This window comes from Monodelphis domestica, chromosome 5 (genome assembly GCF_027887165.1).
Source record: "Monodelphis domestica isolate mMonDom1 chromosome 5, mMonDom1.pri, whole genome shotgun sequence".
Taxonomy (NCBI): domain Eukaryota; kingdom Metazoa; phylum Chordata; class Mammalia; order Didelphimorphia; family Didelphidae; genus Monodelphis; species Monodelphis domestica.
Window position 1 is genome coordinate 253,235,019 of NC_077231.1, and position 26,581 is coordinate 253,261,599.

General features: G+C 37.1%; 1 protein-coding gene across 16 annotated transcripts in view; it reads left to right on the plus strand.

Annotated features, from left to right (window-relative positions):
- The window catches only part of ARHGAP12 (Rho GTPase activating protein 12), a 146,112-nt gene that overhangs the window by 25,282 nt on the left and 94,249 nt on the right, over positions 1 to 26,581 (plus strand). For 15 of the 16 annotated variants that reach the window (XM_007504786.3, XM_007504782.3, XM_007504783.3 and 12 more), the window contains one exon: positions 10,957 to 11,708. In XM_007504786.3, coding sequence (XP_007504848.1) covers positions 11,037 to 11,708 — 672 coding nt within the window. In that variant the 5' untranslated portion in view covers positions 10,957 to 11,036. Of the gene's footprint in view, positions 1 to 10,953; positions 11,709 to 26,581 lie in introns of all 16 variants that reach the window. The other variant, XM_007504781.2, reaches the window with a different exon arrangement.

Consider the following 26,581-nt stretch of genomic DNA (forward strand, 5'->3'; position numbering starts at 1 on the left):
TTTATTCTTAGATTTTGTAATCTATAGTCATATTTGCTTTTTTCTTCTGCCTCTTATCTAATTCTTCCTTTGATCTGTCAACTAACTTGCGAAACCATAATAATTGAGGACCAAGTATTAATAATTCTCTTGTTCCTACAATTCCTGCTTCTTGCTTCTACTTGCTTGTTTGAGAAAAATATCGGCAAAATCAATAATATTTAAAAAATTCTGAAAATAGATGCAATTTTCTATACCTGTGGACCTCTTACCTCTGCAAAGGAGTAAAGGTAGGGAATCTCCTTATATAACCTCTTTCAGGCCATGCTTATTCTTTGTAATTTTTCAATGTTCACTTTTGTTGGGTTTGTATTTTGCATTATATCTGTTTACATTGTAGTAATCATTATGTATTGAGTTTGGGTTTTTTTTTTGTATTCATCATATTTTGTTGTTTCTTACAATATAGTAATGTTTTATTACATTTACCTACCATAATTTAAATGTTACCCAGTTGAAGGGCATCTATTTTGTTTCCAGTTCTTTGCTCCTACAGTAGAATTGCTATAATTGTTTTGGTATATAGGAGGGATACCATTAATTCTTTATTAAAAAAAAATTTAATACTCTTACCTTCCAACTTAGAATCAATACTGTGTAATGGTTTCAACATAGAAGAGAAGAAGTCTAGGCAATGGGAGTTAAGTGATTTTCCCAAGGTCACATGGTTAGGAAGTGTCTAAGACCATATTTCAGTCCAGGAAGTTCTATCTCTAGGCCTGACTTTTAATACATTGAGCTACCTAGCTCCCCCATTTCCCCCATGACATTAATTCTTAAACATAAAATATTTACTTAATGTTAAGCCAAATAGCAAGAATAGTTATAATGTCAGTTGCTCAATATATTCCAAATACAGTAATAATCAAAGCATCACAGTTGTGACAAGGAAATCACTTTAAAAGACTGATATATATTAATTTTAAGGTCGCCAAGGAATTCAGCTATGTAATTCCTAAATGAAAACTCAAGTCAGCAGTCAACCTTTTATGGAGTTTTTAATTACAAACAGGAGGAAGAAAAGTATGAGAGAGCGAGAGAGAGAGAGGGAGGGAGGGAGAGAGAGAGGGAGAGAGAGAGGGAGAGAGGGAGAGGAGAGAGAAAAAGAAAGGGGAGAGAAGGGAATAGGGCTTAAATACCCCCTCTGTTTAGGCTGGGCCAAAAGGCCCAAGCCCTTAGATAGCTGAGGCAAAGAAAAGAGATCAGTCCCTATCACTCACGTGACCAAAATGGAGAAACAGTCTCAGGGGCCTCCACCTCCAGCCTCCTTCAGAGCAAGCTTCTCAGAGCACCACCTCTCAGAGCAAAACCTCTCAGACCCCGCTATCTTTAAGGAAACCATCTAAGTTCCCTCCCTTCAGTTCTCACATCTACCAATCACTGTCCATGCCTTCCCTGTGCCAATGGTGGCTCTAGCTTAACCCAGGACCGCCCAGAGGTCTGCCCCTTTGCATATGTCTGTTGAAGGTCATATTCTCAAATAATTAAATTTTGATCTATGCTGCAGCCCTTCCTAAATCCCGTTAGGACTGAGTAGGGTGGAGATTGTAAGTTCCAAGACCTGGTTCTGTCATTCCAAGTATCTCTATTGTATCAATTCTAAAATCAATCATGACTCAAAGAACTTCCTGTTCTATGCTTAAGCATAGGTCAAAGCCCTTTCCATTGTTCAGCAAAAGGTTTCTGTCCTAAAGTAATCTTAAGTAGGGAGAAGGACCCTCCCATGCCAAGGGGGGTTCACATTCCAATAGACTATCAGTAGGAAATTTTTCAAGTATGAAATTTCCCAATGGTGAAATTTCCAACATTTATAAGTCTAAGAAATTTTAAGGTTTACACAGTCCACATTTGATCCTGGGTTACACCCTCCTACCAATCCATATAGGGTTTCTTAGAGAAGTCTGGTAGGGAAACATGTGAATTTGAAAGACCAGTGTGCTCAGAGAAGCCCACAAATCTTAACTAGCTTTTGATATTCCTTCAGGAACTATCTGGCCCATATGAAGATACTTCTCTACTGGTTGCTCTCCTTTTGGATCTCACCTCACCCCAATGAAGATCATGTAATATCTGAGAGTATCTACCATGAATAAGAGGGGAACTTGGAATATGACATTCCCTAAATCAAGAACTATGGGCTTATCTAGTATTATTTATTCTACAAAATTCAGACTAAATGGGGGAAAGATCTATAATGGAATAGAAAACATTAGAAACATTTCTGATGAAATGACCAGAACTGAACTTTATGACTAGAACAGGTCTTTGAAATGGAAACAGAAGAGTCAAGAGAAACCAAGCATTGTAGGGTAATCCTGGCAGCTGGGGATGCTGAGGCTGGTGGATAGCTTGATTTCTGGAGTTTTGAGCTCCTGCAATAGTAGTCTTTGCATAGCATCTGGCACCAATAAGGTGATCCACAGGATGTCTAAGGAGGAATGAGTAAACTAGCCCAGGTTAAAAAAAAAATGAAGCAGATCAAAGCTTCTGTGCTGGAAGTACAGTATTGGAATCCTGTGCATGAGGGGTTGGGGTACTTCCAACAAAGGTAAGATAGCACCAGACTAAAAAGGAAAAAAAGAAATCTAGAGAGAGATATTTATGTGAGCAATTGGAACTTATTGTATGAAGATACAGTGCAAACCTTTTTCAGAAGAAACAAATGTTCTTTCAGAACTTGAATGTATTTAGAGGGTATTGACAGAGATAGGAAAAACAGAGGTTCTGTGGTAGATAGGTTCTGGCATCATGTTATAGTGGAAAATGAATCCAGACATCTTAGTCCAAATTCCCAACTTGACTAGTTATGTGACTTTGGGTCAGTCATTTAATCTCCCCAAATTTCAGTTTTTTCATCTGTAAAATGTAGAGAATATATACGCTGTCAATTTCATAGCATTGTTGTAAGTGCTTTGTAAACTAAAAAGCCACATATCATTGAGTTATTTCAGTGCTGGCACTGAAAGGGAACCCTTATTGCAAGTAGCCCCATGCCTTAATTATGTGGAAATATGAAAGCTGAAATTGACTACACTCTGGTAGTTCAGGAGAGTGAAATCAGCAAATTTAGTGTAGTTTTGGTTTTGGTATATAACCTTTTTGAGGGCCAGAGCTTTTTTGTCTTCATATCTCTAGAGCTTACTGTCTTAAATATAGTGAATACTAAATAGGCACTTGTTGATTTATTGATTTAAAGGGAATAATATAATACATATTGCAGCTTTTGTTTATACAATTTAAAAATCTCTTTGCAAAGAAGGAACATTTTCCCCCTAGATAGGGGAGGACTGTGAATACTACAATCAGTCTTGGGGAAAGTTGTTGATATGGGAGGAAAAAAGACCAGTCCAAAGCTGGATAGAACTATGTGGCTTGTATTAGAGATCAGAAAGGAAAGGAATAAGCATTTAGTAAGCCCCTGCTACATGCCACGTACTGTACTAAGTGCAAAGACTCAATACGGGGGATGTCAAATCGAAAGGATTACAGCTGAGTGGGAAATAAAGAGATGACTGGCTTGGGCACCCTTCTTCACCTTTGGGAAGGAAACTTTTTCTGTAAAATTAAGGGCTTGACCTAGATGATATTTAAGATTCCTTTCAACTCCAAAGTTCTATGATCCTATTACTTAGAACATTACTTTCCTTTGTAACAACTTAAGTGGAAATAATGTGTTGCTAATAATTGGGCTCAAGAAGAAAAGAATGTTGCTGGTTCATAGAAAAAACTACTTGAACTTTTTCATCAGGCTAAATTCCTTTTATCAGTAGGCTTCAAAGCCTTTTTTTTTTTTTGAGGAGGAGACCTACATCTTGGGGGAAGGGATTGTACATAAAGAAAAATGGTGAAATGACATTTTTTAAATTCTGTGCTCTTTTGTTCACTTTAGAAATTTTCATTAATCAGTTAAAGAAGTAATTTGGTGTGTGTAACAGTTACACTGTAGGGAACTAGGGAAGGGGTTGTGCATATTCAGAGTTGAAGGTTGCAAGGCTATGATCCTGGTAAGGGAATCTGTGCAAAAGATCTGGATTGTAGGGTTTCTGACAAAGGTATTCAGGAGCATAGAGAGATGGAGTAATGGTAACAGGTATGCTACTTACTGAATTCTGTGTGAAAACCCATCAGTCCATTAGGAAAGAAAACATGTGAGATCAGAAGGTATATTTTGTTCTTAGCTTTTTCTTTGGGCAAGACATGTCTTCACTTTGTTCTCTTCATGAGTATTTATTGAATGCTAACATTGTTAGTAGAAACATTAGGTTCAGAGCTTCAGATATTGTTGCTGCTTCACCCACTGGAAGAGCACAAGATTTTTATTTTTGGTAGTTTCAGAACTTAATATCCTATATAGTATTTAATAAAATGCTTATTGATCACTTTATATAAAAAGCTCTTTTCAACAGTTTTTAAAAATGTGTTTTTTTCCCATTTCTTTCACATAGCAGTGTCTCATACACTTAGACAATAATATGTTGTTTTAATGTTTTTGAAATCTTCTTATTGATATTACTGTTAGACATAAAAGTGAACAAATATGGCTTATTTTTTAAACATATCTTTTTATATATCAGCTGAGAAATATGACAGGTAGAGTAGTTAAATGAGGTGGTGGATGAATGTGATAAAACAAGAAATTTGTTCCTGGTGTAGTAGATATTGATACTAGGAGAATTATAGTAATGGAGAAATGTTAAGAAAGGTAACACCAGGAAGCAAGCCAGGGAAAAGACTGGATCTCCTCCCCCTACACTACTTCCTGTTCCCTTTCAACTGTCTTAGAAATGTTCTTCTCACAGATGGTAAGCTTGAAGATTTCCCCTTCTGACCAAATCCCACAGTCAAATCCTTCAACTGAAAGGTCTTTTATTCTTTGGGGTAGAGGAGGTAAGGAGAGGGGAGGAATGAGAGGAAAATAGGTCTCCCTAAATTTTCTAAGTTATCCTGTTGATTGAAGATTTCAAGATAGATCCAAATTCAGGAAATAAAGTTATCTTTCCATAAGGGGATATTGACTGCAATGCTGACAGGTTTCTTCTGGGCTCAAACCCAAATGTCTTTTCAGCTCACAGCCTTATGGACAAGGCAATAGCTAGAGAGTAGTCTATCTTCCACCTTATGGTCCAACAACCAGAGAAGGAATCTCCCTCAGCCAACTCAAGCTACTTAACTGCTTTTCCCCAAGGTTCTATGGGAACTGTTTCCCCATCTCAGTTGATTGGTATTTCACAAAGTTCTGAGTTCCTTTTCTTTTTGCAGATGCATTTGTCACTTCTCAAAATCTTCATTTACACTGGGTTACTTTTAATGATTTTTATACTTGTTTTATTTAGGGGCTGGGTTGAAGATGGCATGCATTTATCTAATGTGCATTTCACATAAGTGCTATCAAAAGTAAAGCTTATGTTTTGTCTGAGAAAGCATATTCTTATCCTCTCCAGTTTTCTGTTTTTAGGTGTTAAACTTACATTTCTTTTGTAGGTTTAAATTTCTTTCTTCAGTCTTTTCATTCCAGCTGGTCTCTTATACTCATCTTTTTTTTTTCCTCTAAAGGTAAGTCCTTTTAAAAAATCTCTTTGCCTTTTTGTGACCCTTTATGCTCTTGTAACTAGATTATTCTCTGAATAGCTTTGGGTCCCTTGGGAGCTTCTCTAAGACCCTTAGGTTTCCCTTACGGGTTCCTGAAACCCTTGAACTGGATTGGATTCTAGGGTTAGTTATATTTTGGGATTTTCTCAGACTTAACAGTGACCACATTCTCTAATCGATGTTTTGGAATATTTTGTTTTAGCACTTGCTGAAATATATTAGAACTAGTGTGGAAAGAAGAAGAAATATTAGGTTTCTTAAGCCATGTTAGTTGTTGCCCAAACTTGCATCAAGACATGTAGAATGACTATATCAGAACCAGGATGCTTCCTGGGTATTAACATGAAAAGCTATTTCTAACTTTCTGTTTATTAAATATATTACCACATTATGTTTATATATCATCATACATACACATTTCATATCACATTTAAATATACATCATATCATAATCAGCTTACTTTCTCACCCTCTTTTTAAGTATATTCCTTCTATTTTCTCTACTACTAAGAGTAAGTTTTTGAGAATTATAGATACTTTATTTTCCATGTAGAAATATAAACATTTGACCTTGAGTCCCTTAAATTTTCTCTTTCTTATTTACCTTTTTAGGCTTCTCTTGGGTCTTGTGTTTGATCTTCAAATTTTTTGTTTAGGTCTGGCTTATTCCTCAGGAATGCTTGGAAATCTTATTGAATGTCCATTTTTTCCCCCAGAAAGAAATCAGGGGAAATTGGTTTTGCTGGCTAGGTGAGATCTTTCACCTTCCTGAATATCATATTCCATGCCTTCCAATCCTTTAATGTAGAAGCCGTTAGGCCCTGTGTGATCCTGATTGTAACTCTATGGTATTTGAATTGTTTCTTAATGGATGCTTGCAGTATTTTCTCCTTAGCTTGAGGACTCTTGGATTTAGCTATTGCATTTCTAGAAATTGTCATTCGATGTTTGTTTTTTTTCTGGAAGTGATCTGTGAATTCTTTCAAATATAATTTTATTTTCTTGTTCAAGGATATCTGGACAGTTTTCTTTGATAATTTCTTGTATTATGATGTCCAAACTTTTTTCTTGATCATGACTGTCAGGTAGTCCAATAATTCTCAGATTGTCTCCCTTGGATCTGTTTTCCAGGTTAGTTGTTTTTTTCAATAAGATATTTTATGTTTTTCTGTTTTTTCATTCTTTTGATTTTGCTTTATTGTTTCTTGGTTTCTTATGAAATCATTCCTTTCTTTTTTTTTAAAAACCCATACCTTCTGTCTTGGAATCAATACTGTGCATTGGTTCCAAGGCAGAAGAGTGGTAAGGGCTAGGCAATGGGGGGTCAAGTGACTTTCCCCCCAGGGTCACACAGCTGGGAAGTGTCTGAGGCCAGATTTGAACCTAGGACCTCCCGTCTCTAGGTCTTACTCTCAATTCACTGAGCCACCCAGCTTCCCCCTGAAATCATTCATTTCTAATTGTTCAATTCTGATTTTTAAGGCCTGATTTTCTTCTGGCAGTTTTTGGTTCTCCTTTTTTTTTTTAAATTGGCCCATTTCTTCTTGCATTGCTTTTATTTCTCTTCCCCACTTTTCCTTTGCCTCTCCTAATTGGCTTTTGAAGGCTTTTTTGACCAGAATCTGTGTCCAATCCATATTTTTCTTTTGGACTTTGTATGTGTTTCTTTGATTTCACTGTCCACTTCTGTGTCTGTACTTGCTCTTTGCCTTTATAAAAATTCTTTAGAGTTAGGTCCTGTTTTGGTTGTTTGTTCATTTTTCCTTCCTTTTTGTAGGTAGGCTCTGTTTTCTTGGATGTTAGGGTACTCTCTAAAACTTCAGTCCTTCCTTAATGCTGTGCCCTTAGCTTATTTTTTGAGTTTCTGCCAGTTTCAGTTCTTCCAAGATGGTATGATGGTCTGAGGGCCTCCTCTCACTGCTGATTTAATTAACCCTTGAGATGTTGATAGCTTAAAGTCTTGCCTCAGGCTTGGGTGTAAGCTTTTGATCTCACTCTGAGCTTGATCATGTCAGGGACTGTTCAAATTCTAGTCCCAGGCTTAGTCGTAAGTTTTTGATCTTACTGTGTACTTGATCCAGTCAGGCACACAGTTGATTGCCCTGTCATGGATCTCCACCCTGAGCCCCTGGCAAAAAGATCCAGACCCCCCCTTGCCCCTTGGGTCAATCAACTACCCCAAATGGGGACCTTTGCCACAGGCTCAGACTGGGATTCCTGGCTTCAACTGAGCCCACCCAGATCACCCCATATCAGCACAGATTGCCATGGGCTTGGATTCTGGACTTCACCACAGGTTTGAAACCTCAAGGGGTGTGCATTGGCTTGGACCTCTGTTTGCCCAGGCAGGGTCTCAGGATCTAGATGTTGGCTTGATCTTAGATTCTAAACCTGGGACAGTGGATGGGGGAGCTGTTTCTTGCTCTTCTCTTCTTGCTACAGCTTCTTGCTGGCTGTGTTCTCCTCTCACCCCAGTGCCCCAGATGTTCTGTGCCTATCTTTTGGGTTTTTTCTTTTCTTGAAAATCATTTCGCTCTGTCTCCTTGTTGGTTCTTTCACTCCTATATTTGTTTTGTGGAGATATTTAAATATTGATTAGAGAGGATTCTGATGGTGACTCAGAGCTTCTCTGCCTTACTCCTCCATCTTGGCTCTGCTGGGCTTCTCCCCCCCCCCCCCCAATTATGTCTATTATACAAAGTGACATTCATTTTCCTAGGTAGATTATTCTCTGTGTTAAATTTGGATCATGTTGTCTAAGATGTTCTGTGGGCTAACAGACATTTCTCTGGAAAGCCTCTAGTATTTTCTAGCAGAAAACTTAGCATTATTGGGAGTTTATACTTGTCTGTAAATATGTTTAAAAAAGGTTTGAAAGGGTGCTTCAGAGGGAGAGATAGCCAAGGAGGTTGAGCAATCCTCTTTTTTTTCCCCTTTCAGTGATAGTGTTGATCATTACTTGGTTATATTAAGAAACTTAACATGTGCATAATCCATAGAGCAGTGAGGGCGAACCTTTTAGAGACCATGAGCTGTGCTACCCCCTTCTCCATGTGTGCCTCGCCCCCCCCACAAGTGCTGTGCCCCGCCCCTCCTGCCCAGTGTGCCCCTCTCTCCCCTTACTACTCCACACAGGGGATGGAGAATGGGCTACCATTGGGCTATGGAGGGTTGGGGTAAGTGAGGAATGTCCTCAGAGAGTATAGAGATGGGGAGAGTAGTGGCCTGAACAACCCCCCACCCCCAGCTCTACCACCTGTGAGCAGCCCACCTCTCCCCCTATGTGTTCCCATTAGGCTGTTGGGCAGAGGGGTGGAGGATGTGAAAAAATGTCATTAGGTACACTGGAGAGGGGGAGGGGAGCAGCTCCACCTGAGTCTCTCTGCTTTTTCTAGTAATGAACTGGGGGGTGGGGAGTGGCCCATGTGCCCACAGAGAGATCTCTACATGCCATCTTTACTGTGTGTGCCATAGGTTTGTCATCTTGCCATAGAGAATCATTCCTTTAAAAGATACATGCATCCTCATTCTTTTTTTTTAATTTGGAAAAAATTAATTAAGAATATTTTTCCATGATTACATGATTCATGTTCTTCCCCTCCCTCCGAGCCTGCCCCCCCACCCCCCATAGCCAATATACAATTTGACTGAGTTTTACATGTGTCGTTGATCAAGACCTATTTCCATATTATTGATATTTGCACTAGGGTGATCATTTAGAGTCTACATCCCCAATCATATCCCCATTGACCCATGTGATCAAGCAGTTGTTTTTCTTCTGTGTTTCTACTCCCATAGTTCTTCCTCTGGATATGGATAGCATTCTTTCTCCTAAGTCCCTCAGAATTGTCCTGGATCATTGCATTGTTGCTAGTATAGAAGTCCATTACATTCAATTATGCCAGTCTATCAATTCTGTATATAATGTTCTCCTGGTTCTGCTCCTTTCACTGTATCAATTCCTGGAGGTTGTTCCAGTCCCCATGGAATTCCTCCAGTTCATTATTCCTTTGAGCACAATAGTATTCCATCACCAACAGATACCACAGTTTGTTCAGCCATTCTCTAATTGAAGGGCATCCCCTCATTTTCCAATTTTTTGCCACCACAGAGAGTGCAGCTATGAATATTCTTGTACAAGTCTTTTTACTTATTATCTCTTTGGGGTACAAACCCAGCAGTGCTTTGGCTGGATCAAAGGGTAGACAATCTTTTAGCGCCCTTTGGGCATAGTTCCAAATTGCCCTCTAGAATGGTTGGATGAATTCACAACTCCACCAGCAATGCATTAGTGTCCCAATTTTGCCACATCCCCTCCAACATTTATTACCTCCTTTTCTTAATTTTTAAATTTTATTTAATTAGATGATTTAGAATATTTTCCATGGTTATAAGACTCATGTTCCTTCCCTCCCCTCTCCCAATCCCCCTCCCATATATGATGCACAATTCCGCTGGGTTTAACATGTGCCATCGATCAAGACCCATCATTCATTACTTTCCTTTGCTGTTATGTTAGCCAATCTGCTAGGTGTGAGGTGGTACCTCAGAGTTGTTTTGATTTCATATGCCCTCATTCTTATTGGAAAGAGATAGTAAATTCCAAATGTTTATATCCAAGAAAATTGAGATTATGCTTCAACTTTAATGTTTTGGGGCTTGATCATAATCCCAAATCCCCTCTTCATCCTTTCATTTCTCTTTCATAGGCATTATACTCTATTGCAGGTGTTCTTAACCTGGGGTCTGTGAAAAAAATTTTTTTTTAAAGCTTCATAGCTATTTCAGTATAATTAGTTTCCTTTGAGGTACTTTGTATTTTGAAGGGATCCATAGACTTTACCAGACTATTAGAAGGGTCCTTGTCATAGAAAAAGTTAAGAACCACTTCTATTTCTCCTAGAACATGTTCTAGGTATTTAGCTTATCTTATGGTTTATTTTTATTTTTAAATATTTTTCCATGTTTATGTGGTCTATTTTTTTTCCTTCCTCCCTCCCAGAACTGACAAGCAATTCCACTGGGTTGTACTAATGTTATCACTTGATACCTATTTCCATATTATTCATTTTTGCTATAGAGCGATATTTTAAAGTCTAAATGTTTTTTCTTAATACTCTGGGTGTATATAGGGGTAAAATGTATTTTAAAAATATATTGTCATCTTGATAAGTGTGGAACATATATATGTTATATATAATATATTTATCTTGTTAAGTTTCTGGAGTTTAAGTTAAATATAGATTGTTCATTAAGTAGCTTGAATTATGATATGCTTGTGTTTGTTAGGCTTTATTAACTTTTTTCTTTTATTCTCTTTCAAAGCAGAAATAGCCTTCCTGTGTCCAGATCTCCAGAAATCATAATGTGTGCTTTTTTTCTGGAGAGGTGAATGATACGGAAGAAAAATGGCAGATAGAGGCGGGAGGACCATTCCAGGACAAGTTTATATTGAAGTAGAGTATGATTATGAATATACAGCAAAGGACAAAAAGATTGTAATAAAACAAGGCGAGAGGTATCTCTTGGTGAAAAAGACAAATGATGACTGGTGGCAAGTCAAACCAGATGAGAATTCCAAGCCTTTTTATGTTCCAGCACAGTATGTGAAGGAAGTAGCTCGCAAAGCACTGATGCCACCTGTTAAATCTGGAGCTGGACTATTAAATAATTCCACAAAAATGACTCAGAGCTTACATCTTCAGAGATCTACAGAAAATGTGAATAAATCACCTGAACTTTCAAGTTTTGGGAAGTCATCTATTCAAATAACAGGTCTTGTTCATGATGCTAATCAGAATATTGGACCAAATAGTAGCTCAGGTCAAACTGTTGGTTTAGGCCTTGACCCTGTCCCTAACAATGGAAAATTTAACAGTGACTCACAGTCTCCTAAAGTTTCCAGCCAGAGTAGGACACAGTTATTTGGTCACTTTTCCAGTCCAGAGTTCATTGATATAGAGAAAACCAGCTTTTCTCAAGAACAGTCCTGTGATTCGGCTGGCGAAGGTTCAGAAAAGGTCCATCAAGATTCTGAATCTGGTGATGAGCTGAGCAGTAGTTCTACTGAGCAGATACGGGTAAGCTTGAAATCGCAACTGATGGAAGTAATACCTCTACTCCCTAAAAACGTTTCTCATTTGATTTTGTACATCTCCTATTTAAATCTGTACATTTGTACATTTTCTATTTAAATCTGAAGATTAAGAAGAATTTGAACTTCTCCCTGTTGTGTTCAACCTCGTATGAATTGTGTTCTGGTTTAAAGAACTAGAAAAGAGAATAATCTTTGTAGGTATCATTAAATAATATGGACCTTGCTGAAACATTTTGCTTGTATAGAAAGTATTTAACTTCATTTCTGTGTTGCAAAAATCTTTTTCAGTAGAATCAACCCAGTATTCTAATTTAGGCCATTTTGAATTGTTTTAAGTAAGTAGAATTTAGCTAATTATGGCACTCCTTAGGGTGTTGCCTCATTTTCAAATAGGTTCTTTTTTGCTCAAAAACTAAAACCTTTTACTAGCAATTTTCACACTTTGCAGTAGCCTTTTGAGAGAGGCATCTGATAAAAAAAATAAGTTCAACTAATAGATTCAAGGAATATTTTGCCAGGCAAGTTTTATTAATATTAATATCTGCTGACAATTGTAAAAAAAAAAAAAGACCTTGTCTAATTTCCTCCTGAAACTTGTTTTTTGCCATTTTACTTACCTCATATGGGCAGAAAACACTTTAAACAGGTACATAAAATAATCTTAATTGAGTTTGGACAAGTTAATTAATAGACTAGTATAATATTTTTCAACATTTCTTAGCCTCTGACATACTAGTGAACTTGTTTGGACACATGCTAGAAGGTGTGTTTTCTAACTCAATCTAACTGGCTGTCAGTCCAGTGATCTGCCCATTCTGTGTCTGTCTCACATTATATACATATACAGATTGGCTTTCCCTGATACAGTTCTGAGTCTATTAATACCTGTATTCATTCTACCTTTTGCTTTTCTTGTTGTCTTCCATGGTATATATCTATTTTTCTCACAACTCATAATACCTAATTTCTGGTCTTGTTCTCCATGCCATCTCCTTTTGTCAGGCTTAAGGACTTGGATATTTGTACTAATGAACTTTCTTCTCCATCTTATTATATCTACACATCATTGAAGACAAGACCTGAAGTTTTAAAATTCCACTATCTCACTTGTCTTTCCTCCACCTTCCTCACACCAAATCTACTCTTTGACTTCATCATGACCTTTTGTCCCTTGACTCATTATCATTCTTCAGTCTGACTTCACTTTCTTCCATATCCTATATTGAACTGATGGTTTGCCATTTTAATGCTTTTACCGTGGGGAGTGCTTATCTCCATCTAACCCTCAGAATCTGCTGTCTCTACTTTTGAGTCAAATAAAGGCACAAAATTAAGATAATTTCACCACTACAAGTCTGGTGAGATATCTCAACTGAGCCTAGCCTGTTGCTTAACAACCCATGTAATATTGTTAGGGTCCGAGTGGAAGTACCCCGAAAAGGAACATGCGGAGACAATGTAAAGACAACAGGGAAGGGTTTATTCCTAGCGTGCTACGGCGGTTACCCAAGGAAAACCGCACTGGGGCTCCTTCAATCTAACCATATAACTCCCTGTCTTCTTTTGTCAGGTGACTACTCCAAAACTTTTCCTATCCTCTTCCCCAAGGTTGTTTCTCTGGGGGAAAAAAAAAGTGTCTTTATATATGTGTGTAGTAGATGATTTGACGTCTTATAACACCAAAATTGAGATTGAGATGAGCTTCCTCTGCTCCCTTTCTGAATTCTTTAACCCTTCTCAGCATCTTCATCTATTACCTTAGTCACATTGCTTCCTGGTTTCTCCAGAATTTGGCTCCAATAGTCATTCCTTTTTAGCTGCCTTTAGAGCATTGGAAGGTCAAATAACTTCCCTGGGATCACCTGACTAGTATGTGTCAGAGATGGAGCTTGAACCCAGGTTTCCCTGACTTTTAAAATTGGTGCTTTCTACTGAACCATGCTGTGTCTAAGAGAATATTGATGTGAAGGATGGCCTTCTGTTTTAGGGATAGGAAGGCTTAGGATCTTTGAAAGTAGTTGGACGATTTCTTAGATGTATTCAGGCCTTCTCTCTTCTTGTTCATTGTCTGCAGTGCCTATCAAAGTTGTTTGTATTGATGGAATACCTACCTGAGTTGTCTGTCCAACTGCACATCATAGTACCAATGGGAAAAAGAAGGTGGACTGTTCACAAAGCAAGGTAGAGAATGATAGGATCTTGTCTGAGCACTCCACTGAGACTTGTCAGAAGGAAGCAAGGAAACCCTCCAGCATGCTGGGTGGATTTCCAGGATGAACTTAAAGATGTGGAATGAGTAGGCCTAGATGGATTGTTATCTGCATTGTGGCAGGAATTTACAAATGATTAAATCACAAATCCACTTGAGTATTGAATCTTGTATAATTGATGGTAAGGAATTAGGATTATAGATTTAGAAGGAACTTAGAGGTCTAGTTCAACTGCCATATTTTTCATGATAGGACACTGAGGGCCCAGAGAGGGCAGCTGCACAACAGCTTCACCAAGACAGGATCCACACACTTCTCTCCATACTGTGCTTAAAGTTCTTGTGTTCAGTTCTTGGCACTGCAATTTAGGAAAGACATTGATATCCTGGACAGTGCACAGAGCAGCAGGGATGAGGAATGGTCTTGGGTCCATGCCTCATGAGGATTGGTTAAAAGAGCTGAGAATGTTTTCCACAGAAAAGACTTGGGAGTATATGATCAGGGGAATCATAGCTGTCTTCATAGTAGTTGAAAGGCTGCCTTGTGGAAGAAGGATTAGACTTGTTCTTGACTTTAGAAGGCAGAAATAGGGACAGTATGTGTAGTTCTAACTGGATGACGAATTGTTAGGTACATTTTAGAGGAGATTCTTTTTCAGATATGGTGGGGCTAGATGGTTGCTAAGGTACTTGTGATATTCTATAATTCTGATTCTTGTTCTTAGATTTTTGAAGGCTTGCTTTTCATTGAATGCTGCCATAGTGAATTCCATTCTTATCTAGATGTAAGACAGTGCCATGGCCAGAAATTTTTTTAAGTTGCCTTGTGTTTTTGTACTTATAGAAGTATAAAGGTTTGCTTTTTGATTATATTTTTTTGTTAGTGGATGGATTTAAGCTTAGAAATGGATTATTGTTTTTAATTTTAGAATATAGTTATTTTCTCATATATGGTCTCTGTTGAGAGAGCTCTACTTTATAATAAAAGAGACACAGTTCAGTGAAATCAACTGACAGTGTCCATCTGGCAGTACAGTAAGTAGCACTTCATATCTGTAGTCCTCTACTCTTATAATAAAGGAGTGAGTTATGATTCATCATCTGTTCTCCAGGATCAAGATTGTTCATTTGTATTAAAGTTTGATTTTTAATTACAACTAGTAGTTTAAGAAGCTTCATGGTATAGGTAGAAATAGGACTGAACTTAAAAAGCTTTTAGTTTCAGCCTAGATTATGTCACTTACCAGCCCAATGACTTTGGACAAATCATTTAATTCTTTGGACTTCAATTTAGACATCTGCAAAAATGAGAAAATAATACCTTATCTGTGGTTTACAAATGAACTGGGTTGTGTTGTTGTGCAGCCAGTTGGCATAATACAAAGCCCTCCTCTGATCAATCTACATTCTGCTTTTCTCTCTATAATTTGCTGAATTTCCTTTCAGGGAAGCTCCTGCCATTCTGCTCAACAGCCTCACTGTTAGCTTCCCCTTTCCTTCTTACTTTGGAAATTCAATGTCAGCAACCTTCTCTTTTCCCGAACTCTTGTTAAAGTTACTATAAAATATGTTTAAGCTTTCACAAGGAAATGACAAGTAACTCTTTGTTACATTTGTTGAATATACCTGACCTTTAGATTTCATTTTTCTATTTAAGAAGCTAGCTTTTCTTATAGATGCTTGTTTTTTTTCTTTTTTCTTTTGGCTTTGAAAAATTAATTTTTATTTTGTCAGGCCCCTTATTCCTGAGTCTTTAGGTGACCCGATTTGTTGAATCTTATTATGTATGCATTTTTTAAGGGTATATGTTGCAGCTACTTTTTTTCAGCTATTTTTAAAATAAGTCAAATCAGTAGTTATCTTAAAACTAAGTATTGTTATTCAACTTTAATATATTCATATTAGCTAATAAATATACAGCACTCAGGTAGAGGCTAGGTGGAGATCTACTACCTTCTTCTACTTCTACTTCTACCTACCCAGTAAAGATCTACTACCTTCATAAAATTATGATAGACATGTTGCTTTGACATCCTGTTATAGCAGTTTACAATTATATTTTTAATTAAATTGATTACATTGTCCATCTTATCTATTCTCAAGGATAATTTATTCTAGCTGAAGAGCAATTGAATTGTTAAAGTTTTAAGGCAATTCGTTGTCTCTTATTTTAAGTTTCAGCATTTTTCTTTATATGTGTGAATATGTAGATGCAATTAATGACTTTGATTTATATAATGTGGAAGTAAGAAATTGAGAATGATTTTGCAGCAAGAGTTTGGAGTAGCTGAGACTGATGGACCTGTCATTCAAATGAGAACATTCTTTTTGGAATATGACCAGGAGAAGCAGTTGGAGGAAGGAGCAGACCAACTGAAGGGTTATGTCTTTAACCTTGAAGACAGAAAGGAGAGCTTGTCTTTGGCTTGAAGACAGAAGAAAAGACAAAGTCCAGCTCTCTCTCTGATTTGCTCTGTTATGATAGTGACTGAACTTCCAGACCTCTCAGCCATTTCTCCCAATATTCCACCATCCTCCAAACTAAGGCTCATTGTAGTTTTAGGGAAATTCCCCACCTTCTTATCTCCGTTTCTTATCCTTTCCTGTCTTCCCCAAATAAACCCCTTACTTAAGATAAAGAAGAGAAAGAGTATTTCATTTGAGACATCATAAACTCAGCCTGAGTTGATTTAGAAAGAAGAGAGAAGAAGAAGAAGGAAGGGGGAAGGGAGGAAAAGGGAGGCTGAAGGGAGGGAGGAAAAGGGAGGAAGGGAGGAAGAAAGTAGGTAACAGACTGATCTGTTAGTTATCAAATTACCAGTCAAAATAGTCCCTTATTACAGATGCAATTAATGACTCAGATTTATATAATGCTTTGGCGTTTCTTAAGAACTTTCTTGTCAACTTTGTGAGGCACATGGTAACCAAGGACAAGCAAGCCAGCCTTAGCTGATCAGTAAGGCCTTCAGACAGGGAGAGAGAAGATGGTGTGTGCCTGACAAATTTCCAACCTCTCTCCCACTTTAATCACAACCTTTCCTCAGACCATGATGGAGACTATCCAAGATCCCACAGATCATCCGCCTAGCAACCCTGATAGAGGAAGGGTCTATTCTCTTTATTGACCACCTGCTTATTTCTTTGGGCCCAGTTATTTTGGGAATGGCAGCTCCCCTCTAAGACCATTGGGTCAGCTTTCAGCATCCCACCACCCTCAGTGGGGAAGTAACTCCAGTAGAGATGCACTCTAGAAACTTTTCTGGGGATGCTATAGCCCCTTCTTCCTAGCAAGCATGGCACCTGAAAAACCAGCAAAAAAAATCTCTCTACTAGAGAAAGTCTATGGCATTGGTAAATATGTCTCAATATCAGAAATGGATATAATTCTATTAGTGGAAATGACATTAAAAAGATGCTTTAGGAAACTTTCTTGAAATGCTGAAGTACTCCAAAATGAGTGTTTTTTTCTGCTATACATTCTCTGTAGTGTGTTAAATTTTAAGTATTTTCTAAAAATCACATTAGTTAAGTTGGGAAGCACAATTTCCGATTTGTAACAATATATCTTCTTGTTATAAATGATGCTGAGCTAGAACTCTTTAAAAGTTTGGTCAGCCAATAAATTCTGAATTCATTTGATTGTCCCTATCAGCTATAAAACATCTTTTCTACAAGAATTTTGTTGTTATTCAGTCACGTCTGACTCTTTGTAACCCTATTTGGAGTTATCTTGGCAAAGATACTGGAGGGGTTTGCCAATTCATTTTACAAATGAGAAAACTGAGGCAAACAGGATGAAGTGATTTTCCCAGGGTCATATAGCTACTAAGGGTCTAAAGCCAGATTTCAACTCATGAAGATGAATCTACCTGACTCCAGACCCAGCACTCTATCGACTGTGCCATCTAGCTGCCATTCCACATGTGACAAGGAAGTCACTTTAAAAGACTGATATATATTAATTTAAGGTCGCCAAGGAATTCAGCTTTGTAATTCCTAAATGAAAACTCAAGTCAGCAGTCAACCTTTTATAAAGTTTAATTACAAACAGGATGAAGAAAGGTATTAGAGATAGAGAGAGAGAGGGAGAGAGATAGGGGAGAGAAGGGAATATGGCTTAAATACCCCTTCTGTTTAGGCTGGGCCAAAAGGCCCAAGCCCTTAGATAGCTGAGGCAAAGAAAAGAGATCAGTCCCTATTACTCACGTGACCAAAATGGAGAAACAGTCTCAGGGACCTCCACCTCCAGCTTCCTTCAGAGCAAGCTTCTCAGAGCACCTCTCCAACCACTCAGAGCCAAAACTCTCCAACCAACCACCCCCCAGTCCTCAGACCCCTCTCTCTTTAAGCAAACCATCCAAGATCCCTCCCCTCCATTCTCACATCTCCCAATCACTGTCCATGCCTTCCCTGTGCCAATGGTGGCTCTAGCTTAACCCAGGACCGCCCAGAGGTCTGTGGCTTTGCACATGTCTGTTGAAGGTCATATTCTCAAATAATTAAATCTTGATCCTTTGCTACAGCCCTTCCTAAATCTTGTTACCCTGAGTAGGGTAGAGATTGGAATAATTAAATTTTGATCTATGCTGCAGCCCTTCCTAAATCCTGTTAGGACTGAGTAGGGTGGAGATTGTAATTTCCAAGACCTGGTTCTGTCATTCCAAGTATCTCTATTGTATCAATTCTAAAATCAGTCATGGGACTCAAAGAAATTCCTGTTCTATGCTTAAGCATAGGTCAAAGCCCTTTCCATTGTTCAGCAAAAGGTTTCTGTCCTAAAGTAATCTTAAGAAAGGAGGAGGAGGAACCTCCCTTGTCAATTGGGTTCACATTCCAATAGACTATCACTAAGAAATTTTCCAAGTATGAAATTTCCCAATGGTGAAATTTCCAACATTTATAAGTCTAAGAAATTTTGAGGTTTACACACAAGAATAACTCATCTCAAATAAAGCAGTTGCTTAAAAGTAGTACATATTTTAAACCTCCCCACCCCCAATCCATTGTTTACCCCTTACAGCTCTTCTGCTTTGGGACCAATACACAATATTGATTCTAAGATGAAATAAAAGGTTAAAAGAAAAAAACAAAAAACAGAAAGAAGCAGAGTTGGATGGTTTGTTTTGGGGAAGCAAAACATTTTTACTGCCCTCAACTCTCCCATTTCAACAAAAGGCCCATCTTTACAGGTACTCTTACAAATAATCTGAAAATCTGCCTTAGCTGGCAGTTTGATCAATTCCCTCCAAATCATAATTTTATTATTTGTAGAGAATGAATTTTCTTTTTCCTTACCAGAGATATAGCTAAAGTTGTATGGTTTTAACCATTTCTTTTTGATAAAGCAATTATAAGGTTTTATATAGTTATGAGAAGTGGGGTTTTAAAAAAAGTTTGAATACAAAGAGGTATTTAGTTCATAAAATTTTTAGTATTGATGGCTTTATTAATAATAATGTATTTTAACTTATTATTTCTCTGAGTTACTGAAGAAAGTGATTGTTAGCTACAAGTTATAGTAACATATTAACTAATAAAGAGCTAGGAGCTCCTAGACTTAACAGTCCATTGATGGCATTTGGTCATTGGTGGTGGTGGTGGTGGTGAGGATGGAGAGTGTTTTTTACAGTGTTGCATACTGGGCTGTCTCCATCTGGGTCTGAGGGCAAATGAGTGGCAATAGTTTGATTTGCCTGGCACATTTCACCTCTTGTCCCTCTCCCTCAGGGTACCTTGCTACTTCAGCAAATATTACTCTTATCTTGTCCTAATTTTATTTTGCATCTAGGGCAGGTCCAGGAGTTCCTATTTTTGACAGTTGGGGGTGACAGCCTTTCAAGAGTTTTCATTTATGTTTAGTTAGATTGAGTTTTAGATTTCTATTTTACTTAAGTTGGTAGCAGAACATGTGGACAAAAAACATTAGTGCTATCTGTGATAAACCAGACTATTTTTTCCTATGGGTAGCAAGTACAAGTATAGATCTCTTCTATTAAAAGAAACAAGACTTCTTTATATGACTTTCAGTATGTCTAAGCCTGAATAGTTGCATAGTCTTGTCCAGTTGAGAGAACACTGGGCAAGGAGTCAGGAAATCTGGACTATATTCCAGACTTTGCCACAGACTTGCTATGTGATCTTAGGAAGTCACTTAGGCAGTATCTACTGCAGTTCATTCAGAGTAAAAGAGCCTTCCACACCATCTGCCTGGTATGAGATGGCAAAGTGTCAGATGGGCAGGGATAGATGAATGTTATTTTCCCCCATTATTAAAAACTGATTTGATTCAATTTAGTATTGAGTCTATGGGTTACAACCAGAATGAGCCAGGAGTATTTGAAATAAAACCATGAGCATTAAAAACATTTTTCATATTCTTTAAAAATTAAAATTAAAAAAAATTTAAAATTTAAAAAATTCCAATAGCATGTAAAAACAGCTTTTAACATTTGTTTTTAAAATTTTTGAGTTCCAAATTCTCTCCCTCCAATGAACATTTTATTAAAAACCCATGTTCTAAGAATTATGCTAGGTCCTGAGAATAACTTTTGAAGTCATAAACAGTTCTGAGTCCCCATGTTTGGGCTGTTCCTTTTCAGAAATTCTCGTGAGCACTCCTGAAGCCCATAGGCAATATTCAACTTTTGAGATAATTTTATTTTGCACCGAAGTCAAATGCTAACTGGTATTATTCCTATTTATACCATTTGAGGTGACAACCTTTAAAGGATTAGCCATAATTTGAGATTTTGAGTTGAGTTTTAGGTTGTTTCTGAGAGAAGGTGTTATTGGGAAAAGAAGTGAGATGAAACTGAATCTGCTTCATAATTCTGGCTATGGTCAGACCTGTTTGAAATAGATATATATTTTTTATTTGTTTTTGTTAACATGCTTTAAAAAGATTAACCCATCTTTAAAAATTAGTGAAAACATAATTTTATGAATAAATATTTCGTGAACTTTGATAACATTGAAATATTTAAGAATTAATATAATTTCGTATTTCTGTTCCTTTTCAGAGATATAGTAGAACTTGGTATATTTCTCTCCTTTTAAAAATTTTAATGACTATAATGACTTTTTTTCCTTTTGCCTCCTTAAATGGAATAGCCCTTGAAAGAAGTTCAAGATTTTGGCTTAGTTTTGGGGGCTAAAATCAGTCAAGCAGTAAGCAGTAAGCAATTGACTACTATGCATCAGTGAGAGGCAGTGGGTCTACAAATTCAAAGAGTAAAGAATCCCTACTCTCCAGGAGTTTGAAAATAAATACATTATTAATATTGTGCTTGATTGATACTGAAACTCTTGAGGTTTGTGAATATTGTAGGAGACTTCAGAAGAAAGAGGAGAATAATAATGTGAGCAATTATTCACTTTGTAATTCATTTCTTGCTTCCCATGTTTATTTTCATTTGAGACTCACAACAAGCCTGTGAGGTAGGTAAGGCGAAGACATTATTATCCCATACCTCTTTTGAGAACAGAAGAAGCAACTGAGGTCCAGAAAAAGCTAAGTGACTTCGGCTTCTCCTTCCTGGTCTGCTGCTTTTTCCACTACACTTTGCTGAAACTGGGCAGCACCCAGAATTAATGTTGGAACCAAGATATAGATACTGCTATGCCTTTTAGTAATTATCAGAGTAAGTCATTAGGAACTGTCTGAAGGGGAACAGCTGGTTAGCTCAGTAGATTGAGATGGCAAGTCCTAGATTCAAATCTGGCCTCAGCAACTTCCTAGCTGTATGACCTTGGGCTAGTCACTTAACCCCCATTGCCTAGCCCTTACCTCTCTTCTGCCTTGGAACCAATACATAGTATTGATTCTAAGGTAGAAGGTAAGGGGTTAAAAAAAATACTCTCTGGAGGAAAGAGATGAACTTCTCTTTTTAGGAATTTGTTTTCTGCAGAATTGGCATATACAGAGAATTAATAGCCCACCTTTGTAGTAAGGCACTTTAAGTGGAAATTTTTGAAAAGTAAATAGAAAGTTGCATTTGCAGTTCTCAGAATTAGCCTAACTTAATTGGGTAGAGCAGAGGGTTTTTTTTTTTTTTAAGTTTATCAGAAGTTGCTATTTCACTTAAGGGCAGCAACATATCTTTTTTTAAATACTTCTTTTAGTGCAGCAGAAATTCCTAACCTGGGGTCCATGAACATGTTTTTTTTAATACTATGATAACTATGTTTAAATATAATTAATTTTCCTTGTAATGGTGTATATTTTTATGCATTTGAAAACATGATTCTGAAAAAAGATCCCATAGACCAAGACTTAAATTGGAGAAAGGTATTTACAACACAAAAAAATACCAAAAACCTCTTTTTGAGTGTATTTGAAAAAAGAAATTTTATCTCTTGCTTTGGTAGAAGATGGAATGTTAACTTGTTAGGTGGTAGCAATTGATAACTGCTTTTTAATTTAGGCTTTATAATGTTGTGGAATTTGTTTTGATTTTTAGGGTAACTGATTATTTGAAGCCACTTAGAGAATTAGCCTAATTTACTATAGGTACTATGAATTTTAATTTATTACTAAACATCTACTTTCTTATCTCTTAAAACCTTGTCCAAAACTATTTGAATTTTATTTCATCAACACACATATAGTTTTCCCCTCGTAGAATGAGTATATTTGGTAAATTAGAAGCTCATATAATTAGCTCTTATTTAGCATTCACTTTAAAATTTATAAAATGTTATAGATAACATTTTTTAGAATCTCATAAGTTAAAACCTTGTCCTCAGGAAGATCCCTGTATTATGTATATTTTATGTGTGTATTATTTGAACAGTAATAATGATTGCCAGAGAGAACACTTAAAAGTTTTGTCATGAGTTTCACCTTGTGAGGTGGGTTGGTACAAGTATTGTTATTTCTGTTTTGCAAATGAGGAAACTGAGGCTCAGATTTGTGACTTTTTGGCCCTATATATGTGTTAGAAGTAAGCTGAGTCTAGGTCCTCTTGACTGAAAAGTCCCACATTCTTCTATATATGTCTTAAAAAAAAAAAGATTGTTTCTTTAGAGACTTCAAAACTTAATGAGTATCTTATCTTAAAATTTATATTTTTTGCCTAAATTTAGGGAAATGAGAATAAACGTATACAAATATGTATAAATAATGAATAAGATGCACTTTTAACATTTCATTATTGCCACTAAATTGTGTTTTTACTGGAAAAATCCATGACAGAATGTTCTCTAAAGTCTTGCCTTTTTTGACCATCTGAATGCTGATCTGAGTTAGCATTCAGTTTTCCAAGGGAGGGATGTCTGTTGTAATAATGGAAGTCAGTGTATCAAGTCACTGAATGCTGCCTCATCAGCATGAAACTGTGAACTAAGTCTTGCTATCTCAGTGGTTACTTCCTTCTTAGGAGTTTTGTTTTCTTTGTTGACTGGCAAAGGCAACTGTTTTAATAATTTTAGGCTATCACTTTAAATAATAAATCTTTTCCAATAAGTTTTCAGTTATGATTTTTTAATAATACTTTTCTTTGGCAGTAAAAATCAGGATCAGAGTGTAGACTTAGAGCTGGAAGGATGATCTAGCCCAGTGCTCCTATAGCTCAGGAAATATAAGGAAAAGAGATTTGTCCTTAGCTAGAAAAGTGGCAGCTGCAGCTCTGGAATTAGAGGGCCTTTTATTTCAAGTTGAGTATTTTTTCTGTTGTATCAAATTGTTTCCCAAAAGCTAGGAGGCAAAATTTGAATTTCCAGGCCAACAGAAACCTGAGTTCCTCTTTTCTTTTCAAGGAATCCAGAAGTGAGGAGAGAATTAGCTGATATTTATAATCAGCTCTAAGGTTTCTAAGGCATTTTACATGTTATTTTAAAAAAATCTACTTTTGTTTTTGATACCTTTATTTCCAAATAATTAAAAAAAAAAACCCCAGTAATCTCTTACTTGCCAAATCTAATGACCTCTTCTCAAGGTGTGTCTTTTAGGTGTCTCTGAGGACCCAGTGCTTCCCTCCCTCCCCCCACCCCCATTTTCTCTTGAGTTTTTGTGACATAATTCTTTCTTGATTTGGCTACCTGGCAACACTACCTACTGGTTTCCTTTTCTCACTCTTCCTCGTGCTATGCAGATTAAAGTAATAGTCTTTTGGTCTCCTAGTCATACTGCATGTAGAATATTGCATTCATTTCTGGACATCACATTTTAGGAGAGACCTTGACGAGTTGGAGAACATTCAGAAGAGAAAGATTAGGATGGTGAGAGGACTAGAAACCATAGATAAAAAGTGGTGGAAGGCTGGCAGGTAGGTGGTTCCAGTAGATTGAGAGCCAGGCCTAGAGACAGGAGATCCTGGATTCAAATGTGACCTTGGACATTTCCTAGCTTTGGGACCCTGGGCAGGTCCTCAGTTGCAAAAGCCCTTGCTGCTCTTCTGCCATGGAACCAATACAGTATTGATTCTAAGATGGAAGGTAAGGGTTCAAAAACAATTTGTGGAAGGAACTTTTATTTTATCTTGGGAAAGAGATGAGTTTGGGTGTGAGACATGGCTATTGTATATAAAAGACTGGAACATGGAAGAGAGATTCTTCTTGGATCTAGAGAATGGAGAACAGAATTGATAATCCTAGGTTGAAGTTGCCAAGAGGCAGTTTTTGGTTTGATATGAAAAACAACTTTCTGAAAGAATTGTCTCAAAGGGGAATGAACTACCTCACAAAGTGTTGGATTCTCCAATCAAGAGCTTGAAGCAAATGTTAGATGACCTACCTAGTAGATTTGTTGTAGAGGGTATTCTTGGGCAAGTTGGACTAGATGACCTCTGAGCTCCCTTCTATCTCTAGAATTTTGTGATTTTTCTCTGTAGATACTATAGCTTTAGTGATCATAGTATAGTGTTGGCAAAAGTTTTCAGGTTTGCGTGCCCAAACTGCAACTTCAAACTGTCTGTGAGCCCCCCAAAAGAGTGGAGAGAGGAAGTGCTCCCTTTGGGCAACTGGACAGAGGAGTGGGACATGCAAAAAAAGTCCTCAGGTGCTGGGAAGAGGGGGAACAGAGCAGCTCCTCAAGTGCTAACTCTGCACATGTGTCACATCTTCACCAGTGCTGACAGGATATAGAGAATGGAGGAAAGTGCTCCTTTGATAGGACCCTGGGGATCAAAAAGTATGCTACTTTAAGAGCCTGAGCTATTGGCATTTTCTTGCATGAACCATGCCCAATCAAATATTAGCAGGGAATTAGCAGGGATTATTTTTTTATTTTAATTTTTAAACAAATAATAGCTTTTCCAAATAGTAGCTTGGGAGAATTAACATTGCATACTGACTTCTTAGTTTCCTTTTACACCTAAAATTCTTTGTTTGGTCATCTGTATTTATAAGGAGAGAAACTAATCTATTTGATCTTGAGGCATTTAGCCCTGGAACTCCCAGTTCTCTGTTGAAAGGAGTTGACTACATGTACCATAGAACTATTGAAATCAGTACCTGAAGGTTCTTTTATAAACAACTTTTTACCTAAAGCAATTATGATTTTCAGGAACTGTGAATCTAAATTTTGCTACTATTTAGGAACTGAGATGATCTTTTTATAGTTATATATCTTTAAGTATCTCTATAAAGAAAGTGTAGTCTGCAGGAAGTTATATCCTATATTTGTTTTATTTGTTATTTGTACAATATGTTCAATGAGAGCTCTTTACATTATTAGGACAAGCAGAATGTTTATATTTTTGTGCTTTCCATTCATCTGCTAGTGCAGAGTATTTTCTGATCTCTTCTAAATACTGGTAGAGCTCTTCAGCAAAAGAAGAAGATAAAAATTTATTAAGTGCTTATGCCAGGCGTTGTGCTTAGTAGTGGGAACATAAACACAAGAGAAAAGGAAGTTGGTGCCCTCAAAGAGCTTATAGTCTATTGAGGGAAAACAGTGTATCAAAAAGGGAGTTTAAAGTTGCCAGGGAGGAGGCGGGAGTAGGGGGTAGGGTAGCAAAGAAGAGAGAAGTCTAGACAGCCAAAAGTAGAGCCTAGAAAGTAGTGAGCCAGAGGCAGCATGGTGAAAGGTGAGGAGGCTGCAGGAATGGGAGTGGTAGCTGTATCCTCATTAGTCCCTCATCTCAGGAGTGAGGTTTTACCTACTAGAAACAGTTGACATTCTACACTTAACTGGGTGTTGAGGCTTTGGGCATTCCATCCATTCTGGACAGGTAAATGCTCAATACTCTTTTCTTTCTCCCATTCTCACAATATTACAAGGTCTAAAAGGGTGGAAATTAAATGTATGTTGTTTAGATAAAGTTTTTGCACAAATTCAAGAGATACTTAGCCTCTTGAAAGATGATTAATTCTATGTTTTATTATAACAATCTTGTTTTTGCAAATTAGCAACTTTTATTATTTTAGAAGGCTGTAAATATTCTTCTAGAAGGATGATTCAGCATCCTAAATAGTTTACTGCATTGAAACACAAAGTCATAGGAAATTTTTAGGATTCAACCAAGAAGAGAAGTGTCTGATAAAAGCTAATTAAGCATTAAAGAGCTTTTTCTTTTCCTCACTAATAATCTTACTATTTTTTTTTTATTCTTACAGTAATGCCTAATTTATCTAGCATTGCTTGGGAATGAGTGAAGTGTTACAATTTTAACTTGAGGAAGCTGCGTATGAGGGAGGATCTGGGAGAA